Here is a 13,523-nt window from a genome sequence, read left to right on the forward strand (position 1 = left end):
CTAGACAGACCTTTATTGGTAAAGTAATATCTCTGCTTTTTAACATGCTGTCTACGTTGATCATAGCTTTTCTTCCAAGGAACAAGCGTCTGTTAATTTCATGGCTGTCTTCACCATCTGCAGTGATTTTGAAACCCCCCAAAATAAAGTCTCGCACTGTTTCCATTGTTTCCCCATCTATTTGCCATGAAGTCATGGGACCAGATGCCATGATCTTACTTCTCTGAATGTTGAGTTTTAAGACAACTTTTTCACTCTCCTCTTTCACTTTCATCAAGAGGCTCTTTAGTTCATCTTCACTTTCTGCCATAAAGGTGGTGTCATCTGCATATCTAAGGTTACTGATATTTCTCCCAGAAATCTTGATTCCAGCTTTTGCTTCATCCAGTCCAGCATTTCTCATGATGTACTCCGCATATAAGTTAAACAAGCAGGGTGACAATATACAGCCTTGACACATTCCTTTTCCTCTTTGGAACCAGTCTGTTGTTCCATGTCCAGTTCTAACTATTGCTTCCTGACCTGCATACAGATTTCTCAAGAGGCAGCTCAGGTGGTCTGGTATTCCCATCTCTTTCAGAATTTTCCACAGTTTCTTGTGATCCACACAGTCAAAGGCTTTGGCACAGTCAATAAAGCAGAAATAGATGTTTTTCTGGAATTCTCTTGCTTTTTCGATGATCCAGTAGATGGATGTTGGCAATTTGATCTCTGGTTCCTCTGCCTTTTCTAAAACCAGCTTGAACATCTGGAAGTTCACGGTTCATGTATTGTTGAAGCCTGGCTTGGAGAATTTTGAGCATTACTTTGCTAGTGTGTGGAATAAGTACAACCATGCGATAAGTTGAGCATTCTTTGGCATTGCCTTTCTTTGGGATTGGAGTGAAAACTGACCTTTTCCAGTCCAGTGGCCACTGCTGAGTTTTCCAAATTTGCTGGCATATTGAGTGCAGCACTTTCACAGCACCATCTTTTAGGATTTGAAAGAGTTCAATTGAAATTCCATCACCTCCACTAACTTTCTTCATAGTGATGTTTCCTAAGGCCCACCTGACTTCGCATTCCAGGATGTCTGGCTCTAGGTGAGTGATCACACCATGAAGATCTTTTTTGTACAGTTCTTCTGTGTATTCTTGCCACCTCTTCTTAATATCTGCTGCTTCTGGTAGGTCCATGGCATTTCTGTCCTTTATTGTGCCCATCTTTGCCTGAAATGTTCCCTTGGTATCTCTAATTTTCTTGAAGAGATCTCTAGTCTTGCCCATTCTGTTGTTTTCCTCTATTTCTTTGCAATGATTGCTAAGGAAGGCTTTCTTATCTCTCCTTTCTATTCTTTGGAACTCTGCATTCAGATGCTTATATCTTTCCTTTTCTCCTTTGCTTTTGGCTTCCCTTCTTTTCTTAGCTATTTGTAAGGCCTCCTCAGACAGCCATTCTGCCCTTTTGCATTTCTTTTCATGAGGATGGTCTTGATCCCTGTCTCCTGTAAAATGTCATGAACCTCCGTCCATATTTCATCAGGCACTCTATCAGATATAATCCCTTAAATCTATTTGTTACTTCCGCTGTATAATCAAATCCCACTCCTAAGGGATTTGATTTAGGTCACACCTGAATGGTCTGGTGGTTTTCCCTACTTTCTGCAATTTAAGTCTGAATTTGGCAATAAGGAGTTCATGATCTAAGCCACAGTCAGCTCCCAGTTTTGCTTTTGCTGACTGTATAGAGCTTCTTCATCTTTGGCTGCAAAGAATATAATCAATCTGATTTCAGTATTGACCATTTGGTGGTATCCATGTGTAGAGTCGTCTCTTGTGTTGTTGGAAGAGCGTGTTTGCTATGAGCAGTGCATTCTCTTGGCAAAACTCTGTTGTCCTTTGCCCTGCTTATTTTGTACTCCAAGGTCAAATTTGCCTGTTACTCCAAGTGTTTCTTGACTTCCTGCTTTTGCATTCCAGTCCCCTATCATGAAAAGGACATCTGTTTTGGGTGTTAGTTCTAGAAGGTCTTGTAGGTCTGTTCAACTTCAGCTTCTTCAGCGTTACTGGTCGGGGAATAGACTTGGGTAACTGTGATATTGAATAGTTTGCCTTGGATATGAACAGAGATCATTCTGTCATTTTTGAGATCGCATCCAAACACTGCATTCAGTACAGTAATAAAGGATAATTCTACTTATCACCTTACTGCTCTTCCAGTAAAGGAAAAAAAAAAAATCACAGGACAGTAAATTCTCCATCTTTGCTTGTAAAGCTGTGTATGTCAGGCAAAATTGACCTAATTAACAATATAAAATATTTGTTACTTTCAAATAGCCCAATTGCCAGCACTAACCAGGAGGCAACTGGATACTTTCTATTCAGTATTCCCATTGAGGTTTTACTTCCACTGAGACCCATGGGGAAAAAAAAAAAAAAAAGATCCAATTTCCTAGAGTAGGTCATGTACCACTGAGCAGCTCTTAGTTACGTTTCGGTTATTTTTTTTTTCTTAACTTTGGGTGGGCTCTATTTCTCCAGAGGTTTGAAAGCCATCCAGCAAATGGCTCTTTAAATATTCCCCTCAGGAGAAGCCTCTAAGTCAACATGAGAAAATAGTTAGAGAAATCCCTAATGGTCTGGCCAACATACATTTTTCATAAAGTGATTATCCTCCTGCAGCCTTGGCTTCCTAAGCCTTTCCCCCCTTCTATAATTGTTTCCCTTGTAGGCCAGGCAACAATTACCACTGCTACAAGGCTGAGGAGGTTCACGAGCAATATATTTTACAATACGTAAGTGTAGTGTCTCTGATATCTGGTGCTTTTATCACTAATTGCCCTATAAAATGCACTATTAAAACAGGGACAAACAAGACTGTAAAAAATCACATAATGGACCATGACCACTTACAAAAGCCATTCATAAATGTTACTGTACCACTTATTTCCCTTCAATTTTCTAGTCATATCATTATTTTTCCAAAGTTTTACTTCTAGGGGCTATCAACAGGAAAAAGAATATATTTGGGACTTACCAAACTTACACACTTGCCATTGAATGTATTGTTTTATAAGTTTGCTTAATATCAGAATTATACAGAACGTCAGACAATGTGCCGTGAACAATGAATTCCTAGGGAATATCCACATGATATCCTGAAATAAATTACAGGCATGGCAAGTGCATTTCAGCCTGTTTTCTATTCTACACAGCATGGGACAGAAAGCATGGGAAAAAAAAAAAATCACAGAAGGATTTCACAATCCTTTTGAAATTTTGTATGTTTCTAATCTATGAAACATACAATATAACAAAGCTGATAAAACATTAATATCTTGAGGAAAGACAGAATGATCAACTATTTCGGCCAATTAGAGGACATGGGTCAGTGGAGCTGCCTGTAGTAAATATTTCCTGTGTCATTAGCACTCACTAATTCATGGGCAAATTTTCAAATTTGTACACAGTCCTTTCAACCCCTTTGCTTTTTATGCACACATCTAATCATTTAAAGAGTCTTCCCTGGTGGCTCAGATGGTAAAGCGTCTGCCTGCAATGTGGGAGACCTGGGTTTGATCCCTGGGTTGGGAAGATCTCCTGGAGAAGGAAACGGCAACCCACTCCAGTACTCTTGCCTGGAAAATCCCACAGATGGAGGAGCCTGATAGGCTACAGTCCATTGGGTCACAAAGAGTCGGACACGACTGAGCCACTTCACTTTCACTTTCAATCATTTAAAAAGTAGGAATCAGGAATAAAAGAGAATGAAAATAAAAGTATTTGGTGACTCATTCATAATTCTAATGAATTCTTAGATGGAACTCTGAATTTTAAGTGTGATTCAGATGAAGCACTGGGATGGTCTCTAGGCTTCATTTATCCATCTACCAGAGACAAACTGTTCTAATAAAACCCAGAACCAAAGACCACAAAGGAGAGAGCGGCTGGTGTCTAGAAAACTAATGCTAAGGAGCCAGTTAATGAGCTCGGGCTGACTCTTCTTTTAGTAAGACCATTTTCTGGTAACTAAAGAAGTAACTGGTGGGTTGATTTTAACTATCAGGAAGGAAAGTGTGGTTGAGTTTGGGTCTCGCAGAAAACTGCCAGCACTTGTGCAATCTCACCATATCTATTCTCACATATTTTCTTAAACCTTGCAAATGGCCTAACATTAGTAAAATCGGAGCCTATTTTTAGAACAAATGATAAGCCACAATTGTTCCTAAGTTGTTACTTTTTTCTCCTGAAGATATCACTAGTGCTAAACCTTCCAACAGGAAGACTCTCAGCAAGTTAACAAGATGGATTATACACAAACTGTTCATTCTAATTTCAGAAACTGAAGTCACTCAAGTCTGTAGGAATCATTTTAAAATAGTTTGAATGGCAAGAACAAGTTACTTTTTCAAAATGCCAAATACTTGAAACACTCCAAAACTGTGTTGGATAAACCTGCTTAAAACAGAAGCTTAGTATCTCCAGTGTCGTCAGCCCAAAATGCTTCCCTCAGATGTGTGAAAGCTGTGTCATTAAATGAAGCTGACCGGGAACACGTGAGCCCACGTATAGAACTCACTTTGTCAGATGCCTCAGAAGCCAGGAGGTTAGTGGCAAGAGTCTGCAGCTTGTGATGGGCCATGTTCTTCAGAGCAGCAAGGCTGCGGCGTGTCATGGCCTGTTTGAGGTTGATCGCCGGGTGGCTCAGCGAGTCAACAGCAGCAGGGGCTGCTTCATCACAGGCGTTCAGGATCTCCACAGCTGTGATCCCCATCACACACCGGTCCAGCGCTCCTGGGAGACACACACACGCACAGTCACCACACGACTCTGGACGGCTAAAGTCCATTTTTTCAGAAAGGAAAAAGGCATGGACATCTTTTCATGGAGGGATATGTTTTATCAGTGCCTGCCAGAAACATTTTCTTGTCCTTCCTTCCTCTAATGATCTCCCATGTAGCATTACCTGCCTCCTTTCCTCTCCCTTAAACCCCTACAGAAGAAAAGCTCAGAAAACTTGAAAATACAGAATAGAAATTATAAAATTAAACACAGGAAAAATAATAGCAAAAATGAAAAGACAATCCTCAAGCTCCGGGCAATTTCAAGTATCCTAATAGGCACATACCAGAGTCTCCAAATAGAGAAAAGAGAGGGGAAGGTCAAAAACATATTTGAATAAATAATGGCCAAAACCTACGAAGTTTGCTGAGAACTATATACCCACAGATTCAAGTACAACAAACCCTCAGCACAAGAAATACATAGAAAACTACAACTAAACAGCTCAAAATCAATAATAAAGAGAAAATTTTCTAAGAAGTCACAAAAAAATAGCTATAGCATATACATAGAGGAACAAAGGTAAGGGTTATAGCAGATTTTTCACTGGAAATAATACAAGCAAGATAGTGGAACGCTGAAAGGAATAAACAAAAGACTGTCCACATAGAGTTCTATATCCAGAAAGAAGCATCTTCAAAGTGATGGTGAAATAAGAAGTTTTTCAGATATACAGAAGATGGAAGAATCACTCATAGACCTGCACCACAAAAAAAATATTAGGCCAAAGGAAACGGCTGGACACGACTGAGCAACTTTCACTTTCACTATTGCTTATACTGCCTAAATAAATAAGCAGATGGAACGAAATAATGTTCCAAAGGAATGAAAATCATGAGCAACAATACGCATGATATAGAAGACAAGAAGTAGTACATAGTGACCCAGTTATTCTTGGTTAGAACTATTCTTCACACAGAGCAACCAGTCTCTATGAAAGAACAGCAGGAGATAAGGCAAAGGTAGACGCGTACCAGGAGGGTCTTGTCTTAAAGGATATGTGAACTAAAATTGTTTATGTTTTTGTTTTTAAGACAGTGGCATGAATCATGTGTGGTTGTTATTGTTTTATTTCCTATAATTAATTTGCCAGGAGAGTACAGGGTGGACTAGAAGGTGGAAACAGAAAACAGACAAACCAATAAAGATAGCATTAAAGTGAAAGCAAAAGCTGCTCAGTCGTGTCTGACTCTTTGTGACCCCATGGACTATGACCCCATGGAACTCCCCAGGCCAGAATCGAACCCAGGTCTCCGGCACTGCAGGTGGATTCTTCACCAGCTGAGCCACAAGGGAAGCACAAGAATACTGAATCGGGTAGCCTATCCTTTCTCCAGAGGATCTTCCTGACCCAGGAATCGAACTGGGGTCTCCTACACTGCAGGCAGATTCTTTACCAACTGAACTATCAGGGAGCCAAAGACAGCATGGTGTTAAAAAATATAGCCTGATATAAAAATAGTACACTATAAAGAAAAAAGGGAGGTGATGGCTACCTAATGGGAAGGACTTAGTGATTAATTACACAGAGGACTCACAGGGAGGAAGGTTGAAAAGAGAGTCATATTTTCACTCGAATAACCTCTTCCTTCAAAATTTCAGAGTGACTCCAAAAGGGAAATAAGAAACTTCACTTGACTAGAAAAGTACTACTTTTTTCTTAACCATTTCATCCTTTGTGTCTCTGCCTTTCCTATCTTACAGTGGTTGTTTGTTTGTTTGTTTTTAATTTTTGGCCATGCCACTCAAGATGCGGGATCTTATAATAGTTTTGTTCTTCCACCAGGGATCAAACCCATGCCCCCTACGTTGAGAGTTCGAATTCTTAACTACTGGACCATCAAGGAAGTCCTTATCTTATTTTTGTAATAGAATGAAAACAAAAATATAGAAGATACAGAAAAGTCAATGATGCTATGTTATATTCTGTGAAACAGAAACATAAAATCAAATCTCTACTGCAGGCAAAAGATCAAATATGTGAAGAAAATACTTGGAGAAGGCAATGGCAACCCACTCCAGTACTCTTGCCTGAAGAATCCCATGGATGCAGGAGCCTGGTAGGCGGCAGTCCATGGGGTCGCTAAGGGTTAGACACGACTGAGCAACTTCACTTTTACTTTTCACTTGCATGCATTGAAGAAGGAAATGGCAACCCGCTCCAGTGTTCTTGCCTGGAGAATCCCAGGGACGGGGGAGCCTGGTGGGCTGCTGTCTATGGGGTTGCACAGAGTCAGACATGACTGAAGCGACTTAGCAGCAGCAGCAGCAAACTCTTTACTAATAACAAAAGATAGGACTGAATACCACCTCCTGATTCTCTTTGGTAATTTTAATAACAAGGCAAAACCATCAATTTAAATAAATCAAAATAAATGTTTTTGGATATCCATGCTTTATATATGTTGTGCCAGTAGACATATTAGTTCATATTCTGTTATATTTTATTGGATACTTAAGTTTAAAAAAAATGATTCAAACACATATTTCATGAAGTTATTGCAAAAACAGGAATATTTCAGAAAACTTGAAGGGACAAGAATAAACGAAAAGAAAAAAGGCAACAGAACAAAGTAAACTAGTAAGACTTCATACACTAATTTCTAATATTTGGCAATCACTGCTGGTGTTCGCAACTGTACAAGAAAAACTGACAACTGTCCCTACAGGAATAGGTATATGCTGAATCACTTTCATTATGAAGCAAAAATGATAAAAAAGTGCGGATAACAATGGTGGTAAGGCTTGGTAATGGTCAGATAAGAAGAACAACTTGTAGCACCAGTCACTACCTGAAGCATGTCACTATCTCCCAAGAGACAGGATCTTGGCCTTGTCAGAGGTCTGTGGGAGCACCACCACATGCTTCCTGGGAACATCAGATGTGCAGAGTAAGAGACCTGATCCCTACAGGATGCTCCATGAAGAAGCAGCCACCATCCAGGTCGGTGACCCACCTTTTTAAATAAGTTCGTAAGTAGGAGTCAAGATGTTGAGCTGGCCAAATCTTGTTGCTGGTTGTTATACCAACTTTCTAACTACTCAGAGTTGTGAAGAAATAATCATTTCCATGGCTTCTAGTGGGTAGCCATTCCCTTCTACGGGGGATCTTTCCAACCTAAGGATTGAACCCAGGTCTCTGGCATTGCAGGCAGATTCTTTACTGTCTGAGCCACCAGGGAAACCCCCTATTAAGCACTATTGCATATAATTAACGGAGAAGGCAATGGCACCCCACTCCAGTACTCTTGTCTGGAAAATCCCATGAGCAGAGGAGCCTGGTAGGCTGCAGTCCATGGGGTCGCAAAGAGTCGGACACGACTGAGCGACTTCACTTTCACTTTTCACCTTCACGCATTGGAGAAGGAAATGGCAACCCACTCCAGTGTTCTTGCCTGGAGAATCCCAGGGACGGGGGAGCCTGGTGGGCTGCCGTCTATGGGACCGCACAGAGTCAGACATGACTGAAGTGACTTAGCAGCAGCAGTAGCATATAATTAAGAGGATAAATAAAAGAACAAAAGATTTTGGACCTCTATCTCTGTAAGTTTTGTATTATTAGCTTTAACTTCATTTCATAAGGAAATGAACACTGAAAATAAAAACTACCCATTTGAAGAGAAAAATAACCAAAATGCTCCATGAAATTATAAAGTTAAGACATTTTTAAGTGCTGTTAAGCTAGAAGCATCAGTGTAATTCAAAACAGCAAACAGAAAATTGCACAAAATGCCTGAGTAGTTTTCATGTAATATGATTTCATCTGTAAAAAATACATTCCCAAAACATGAAGTAGAGGCAAAAAGTATCTCCTCAGAGTTTAAACACATTTCATACATCAAGCCTGGGCCAAATCTGATTTATTTTTGCTTCATTTTTTATTTATTTAATTAATAAATAATGTCAATACCTTCAGGATGTGCCTTCCTGGCTCCCCAGGGACCTTTATATCACTAGCTAAAACCTGAACAGCAAAGAGGGAAAAAGAGCACCCCCTATTATGGTTGAAGTCCAAAATTTATTCTGCTTCCCTAGCTTTATCTTGATTTAAGAACGCCATATTGACTGATTGTTTATCAAAATCCTCCTGAAGGTCAGAAGATAATCGGTCAACTGCAATATTATGTACTGGGCTTAATTATAGTGAACCGGTTATAAGAATAACATCCTCAGCACACACACAGTCAGGAGCTATTTGTCATTTCCTGCTAGGGAAACTACTGGACAAGTAATTCTGTCTTCCAGTAAGGCCTCATTTGTAAAGACTTTCATATTCTTTGTAAATATCCTTCAAGTATCTGAAGTATTCAAGTATCATATATTTCGGCATCTAAGAAATTCAGGAAAATTATATTCTTTATCATATTAATGTTTAAAGTTCTAGACAAGTTTAACATACTCTTGTATTTACAATACATCAATTGTTTATATATGCAGTATTTTAAAATAATGTTTTATAATTATCAGCGCTATAACTTTCATATTAATTCTCAAAAAAAAAATTTCTAAACAAAGGTAAGATCATATCCCCAAGGCCAACAAAGCAACAAGTTAAGCATGTTTGTTAAATAACAATAATAGGAAATATATACATATGCAAGTACACACACAAAATACACAAACATAATGGATACGCACTTATATCTACTGCTTACCAGGTAAATATTATGTCATTTTATTCTCTCAGGAATACTATAAAATGGGAACTATTATTATCTTCATTTTACAGATGAGTAAATTGAGAGACTTGCCATGGATCACAGTGCTGCCAAATGGTTGATCTTAAATTCACACCAAGGAGTCTGACTCCAGCGAAAAAGTGGAAGTGTTAGTTGCTCAGTCATGTCTGACTCTTTGGGACCCCATGGACTGTAGCTTGCCAGGTTTCTCAGTCCATTGGATTCTCCAGGCAAGAATACTGGAGTGGGTAGTTATTCTGTACTCCAGGGAATTTTCCCAACCCAGGGATTGAACCTGGGTCTCCTGCATTGCAGGCAGATTCTTTACTGTCTCAGCCACCAGGGATTCCCAGAGCCCAAGACAAACTCTGCATATAGTTAACCTTAAACAACACAGGTTTGAACTTTGCAGATCCACATACACATGGATTTATTTTCTCGGTAGTAAATACTACAGTACTACATTATCCTTGGTCATTTGAATCCAAGAATGGAGAACACGGATATGAAGAGAACACGGGAATGGAGGGCCAACTTTAAGTTATATGCAGATTTTCAACTATGAAGAAAGTGGGGTCCTCAACCCCCATGCTGTTCAAGGGTCAACTGCATCTGGTTTGTAGCATGGACCAAATCAGCGAACATGAAACAGTGCTGCTCAGCAGATAGGGTGCAACAGAAAGGAACATAAAATAGGACACAAAATTACATACGTGCTATGACAGCAGATCTGTTGTTTAAACTGTAGAAATGAGACTAGAGAGAAATGTGTCCACATTCACCTCTGAACAATGGTGAATCTGAGTTCATCTTTCTTTTCTAATGCCTTTGTACTCTCTTGAGCTTCCCTTGTGGCTCAGCTGGTAAAGAATCCGCCTGCAATGCGGGAGACTTGGGTTTGATCCCTGGGTTGGGAAGATCCCCTGGAGAAGGGAAAGGCTACCCACTCCAGTATTCTGGCAAAGAGTCGGACATGACTGAGAGACTTTCACTTTCACTTTGGGCTCTCAAAATTTGAGAAAAACTAAGAACCTGTTTTATAACCAGGCCAAAAAAAAAAAAAAGAAAGTTAAATGCCAAAGTAAAGAAGTCTGACGCTCTTCAAGAACGCTTCCTTTTGTCAAAATTGCTTGTGTACTATCAGAGAGAACCAGGGCCGCAAATGAAGGATAGGTGAAGATGATGGCTACTTGCTCCAAAAGACCTGTGAGCTCTCCCTCTTATACCACCGTCCAAGCCAGAAATATACACATACACATTCCTATTTCAAACAGGAATATTTAAGAAAACAAGAAAAAGTTTCAGAGAGAAAAAGAAAAAAAAATAGTAGAAATATTACATAGCACATCTGTTCTTTAGGAACATAAAGAAAGGTTTAACTCACTGATAGATGACTTAGGATAGTAAAAGTAAAATAGAGTGTGTTTTCACAAGCCCAAACTAATAAACATGTAGTTACGTACTTAAAACTTTCCAAGGGAAAACCTTAAGTTTCTGTATGTAAACTTCATATGTCATGGCCTATATTTTTAAGCTAAACATTATCTGCAGCATGTTATACCACATACATAAAATATCTGAACCCTGAAATTTTACATGTTCTCTCGAGAACTTAAAACTTTCCATTATCTCCTCCAATTAAAGGTCCTGTATTATTTTTCTGCTGTTCCACTGTTTCTGAACTAGAGGCAAAAAGGATTCTTTAATCTTACAATTTGCCTCAAGAATTATATAGAGATCACTTAGCTGTCTGGTGTCTGTCCTAAGTTGAATATTGTCATCAACCACATTTCTCTAAAGATCAGTGAACTACTCTACAAGTATCTGAGAGAGTACAACAAATATTTTAGAGGACATCTAAATATTTCTTTGTTGATAATTATAAGAACCCTTAGAAAAAGCAGTGATGAGAAACACAAGTAGCAACCTTTTGACATTTCAGGGGTTTTTCCTCATACAAAAGCTTTTTCACTTCTAGGAAGCTGAATATACTCATTTAATTTTCTAGTCTCATCTGTTCTTACCAGTATCCATTTGCCAGACATACACGGAGCCGTCTGAACATCCCACTACTAGGTAATCGTCAGAAGGCCTCCACTTGATTACTTGAATGGGGAAAAGATGACGAGACGCCAGCATAATGCATTTTTTCTCTCGCAAACTTAGAAGTCCGACTGAGTGGTCACTGGCTACAGAACAGATGCAGTGCTGCACTCTTGCCTGAAAGGAAAAATAAATCTCAATCACATCTAGATTAAATTCGGAATAACATGGATCTGGTCCTCAGTGAAATCAAAATTAGTTATACATTCACTGCTGTCGAAAATACGAACCACAACACCAGGATGTGTCGAAAATTTTCTTCTTTTATATTACACCTAAAATGCCCAGTTCAATCATCACAACACTTTGAAAAAGACTACATTAAAACTAGTTTTAAAAAGGAAAAGATACCTAGAGAAAGCTGCTGTTCAAATCTGAAGATGACCTTACTAAAATGATTGCTATATACGAACAGACAGACCTGGAAAGAAACTGACCTGTTATGATGTGTTCTTTACCCGTCTGAACTTCCCTTTGCGAGCAGCTGGAGCTGTGGTCTGCAGCACTTCTGTCTGTGACTCTGTCTTTTAGACCCATGCTCTTCCCTGCTCCTCTGCTCAAAAACAATATCCCTCACGGTCCCTCTGCCACAATCACCTCGGAAGAGCCGCCGATCATATGTATTATCTGTAGGCATGCTTCCCAGCTTCCGCCTAGAACCTCGGCAGGCACACGGCCTCAACTAACACACAAAAGCTCAGTAGACAGCCTGCTCTGTACTTCCTGCTCATCCCGGCTTTGTGCCCTTCCATCCCTTTTAAGAACAAAACGGAATATAACATAAACAATCAAAGACGGTAAAGATTTTCAGTAGCTACCGAGAACTGAATCCACAATGGATAAAATTAAAAATTAGAGTCTTTATATGTCTGAAAGACCATGTATAAGCAACTTAAAACTTTGTAGAGAATTATTAGATTATGCTTCCAGTTCACATCAAGGTGAACCCGTATGAAAATAGGCATCTGAAACTCATTATTGTGGCTATTTATTGAGGAGGAGATCTAAGGCACTATATATTAAGACATGTGATCCTTTCTGTAGGCTTCCCTTGTGGCTCAGCTGGTAAAGAATCCGCCTGCAATGCAGGTGAGACCTGAGTTCTGAACCCTGGGTTGGGAAGATCCCCTGGAGAAGGGAAAGGCTTCCTACTCCAGTATTCTGGCCTGAAGAATTCCACGGACTGTATAGTCTATGGGGTCACAAAGAGTCGGACACAACTGAGCGACTTTCACTTTCAACTTCATCCCTTCTATGCGATCCAGAGGAGAAATTTCTCAAAGCTCACTCTGCTGCGCTTTGCCTGAGCAGACTTTTTTGGCTAAAGAACAGTATCTCCCTTATCGGGAAATGTTGACATGTTATCAGATGAGAAAAACCAGGAGGCAGGGGCACGGGTGACCAGACGTGCATGGGAAACACAAGTTACAGTTGTTTTAATCTACAGACCTTCTAAGAACCTCTAACCTGTAACACGAAGATAATTGTATCTACAGAGGGCCTACAAATATCTACATTCATTTGACCATCATACTCTCATAAGACGCAGTTTTTAAGGAGCACACTTTGGGGAAGGCTGCTGCAACTGATTTCCTTCCAAGTTTTGGCTACTAAGAAACACAGGACTGAATTTTCTACCTATAACAGAGTGGGGTGTGGGCATACATTTCTGAATGTGGACTCTTGGTGGTCTCATCTAGTTTCTCATTTTCTCTTCACTGTGATTTTGCTTTATTTTTATCTAACTAAATACTGTTTATTTCTTGTAAACAACCCAAAATCAATTTTTTTGAATGAAGCAGAACGTTAAAAAAAGAGAGAGAGAAAGATTTAACTTGTCACTTTGTTTTTTAATTCGGGTGTTTCGGCCTTTGGTACTGTGTTAGCTTTATTTGTGCTTTGTTGTTTTATAATGATATAA

At 39.4% G+C, this 13,523-nt stretch overlaps 1 protein-coding gene across 2 annotated transcripts in view; it reads right to left on the reverse strand.

Annotated features, from left to right (window-relative positions):
- WDR7 (WD repeat domain 7) overlaps nt 1-13,523 on the reverse strand; it is a 357,442-nt gene that overhangs the window by 276,372 nt on the left and 67,547 nt on the right. For both annotated transcript variants that reach the window (XM_040264319.1, XM_040264320.1), the window contains exons 13-14: nt 11,524-11,719; nt 4,558-4,772 (exon numbers count right to left, since the gene is read on the reverse strand). In XM_040264319.1, the coding sequence (XP_040120253.1) occupies nt 4,558-4,772; nt 11,524-11,719 (411 nt within the window). The remainder of the gene's footprint in view (nt 1-4,557; nt 4,773-11,523; nt 11,720-13,523) is intronic.

This window comes from Oryx dammah, unplaced genomic scaffold (assembly GCF_014754425.2).
Source record: "Oryx dammah isolate SB20612 unplaced genomic scaffold, SCBI_Odam_1.1 HiC_scaffold_22, whole genome shotgun sequence".
In the NCBI taxonomy this organism is placed as follows: Eukaryota; Metazoa; Chordata; class Mammalia; order Artiodactyla; family Bovidae; genus Oryx; species Oryx dammah.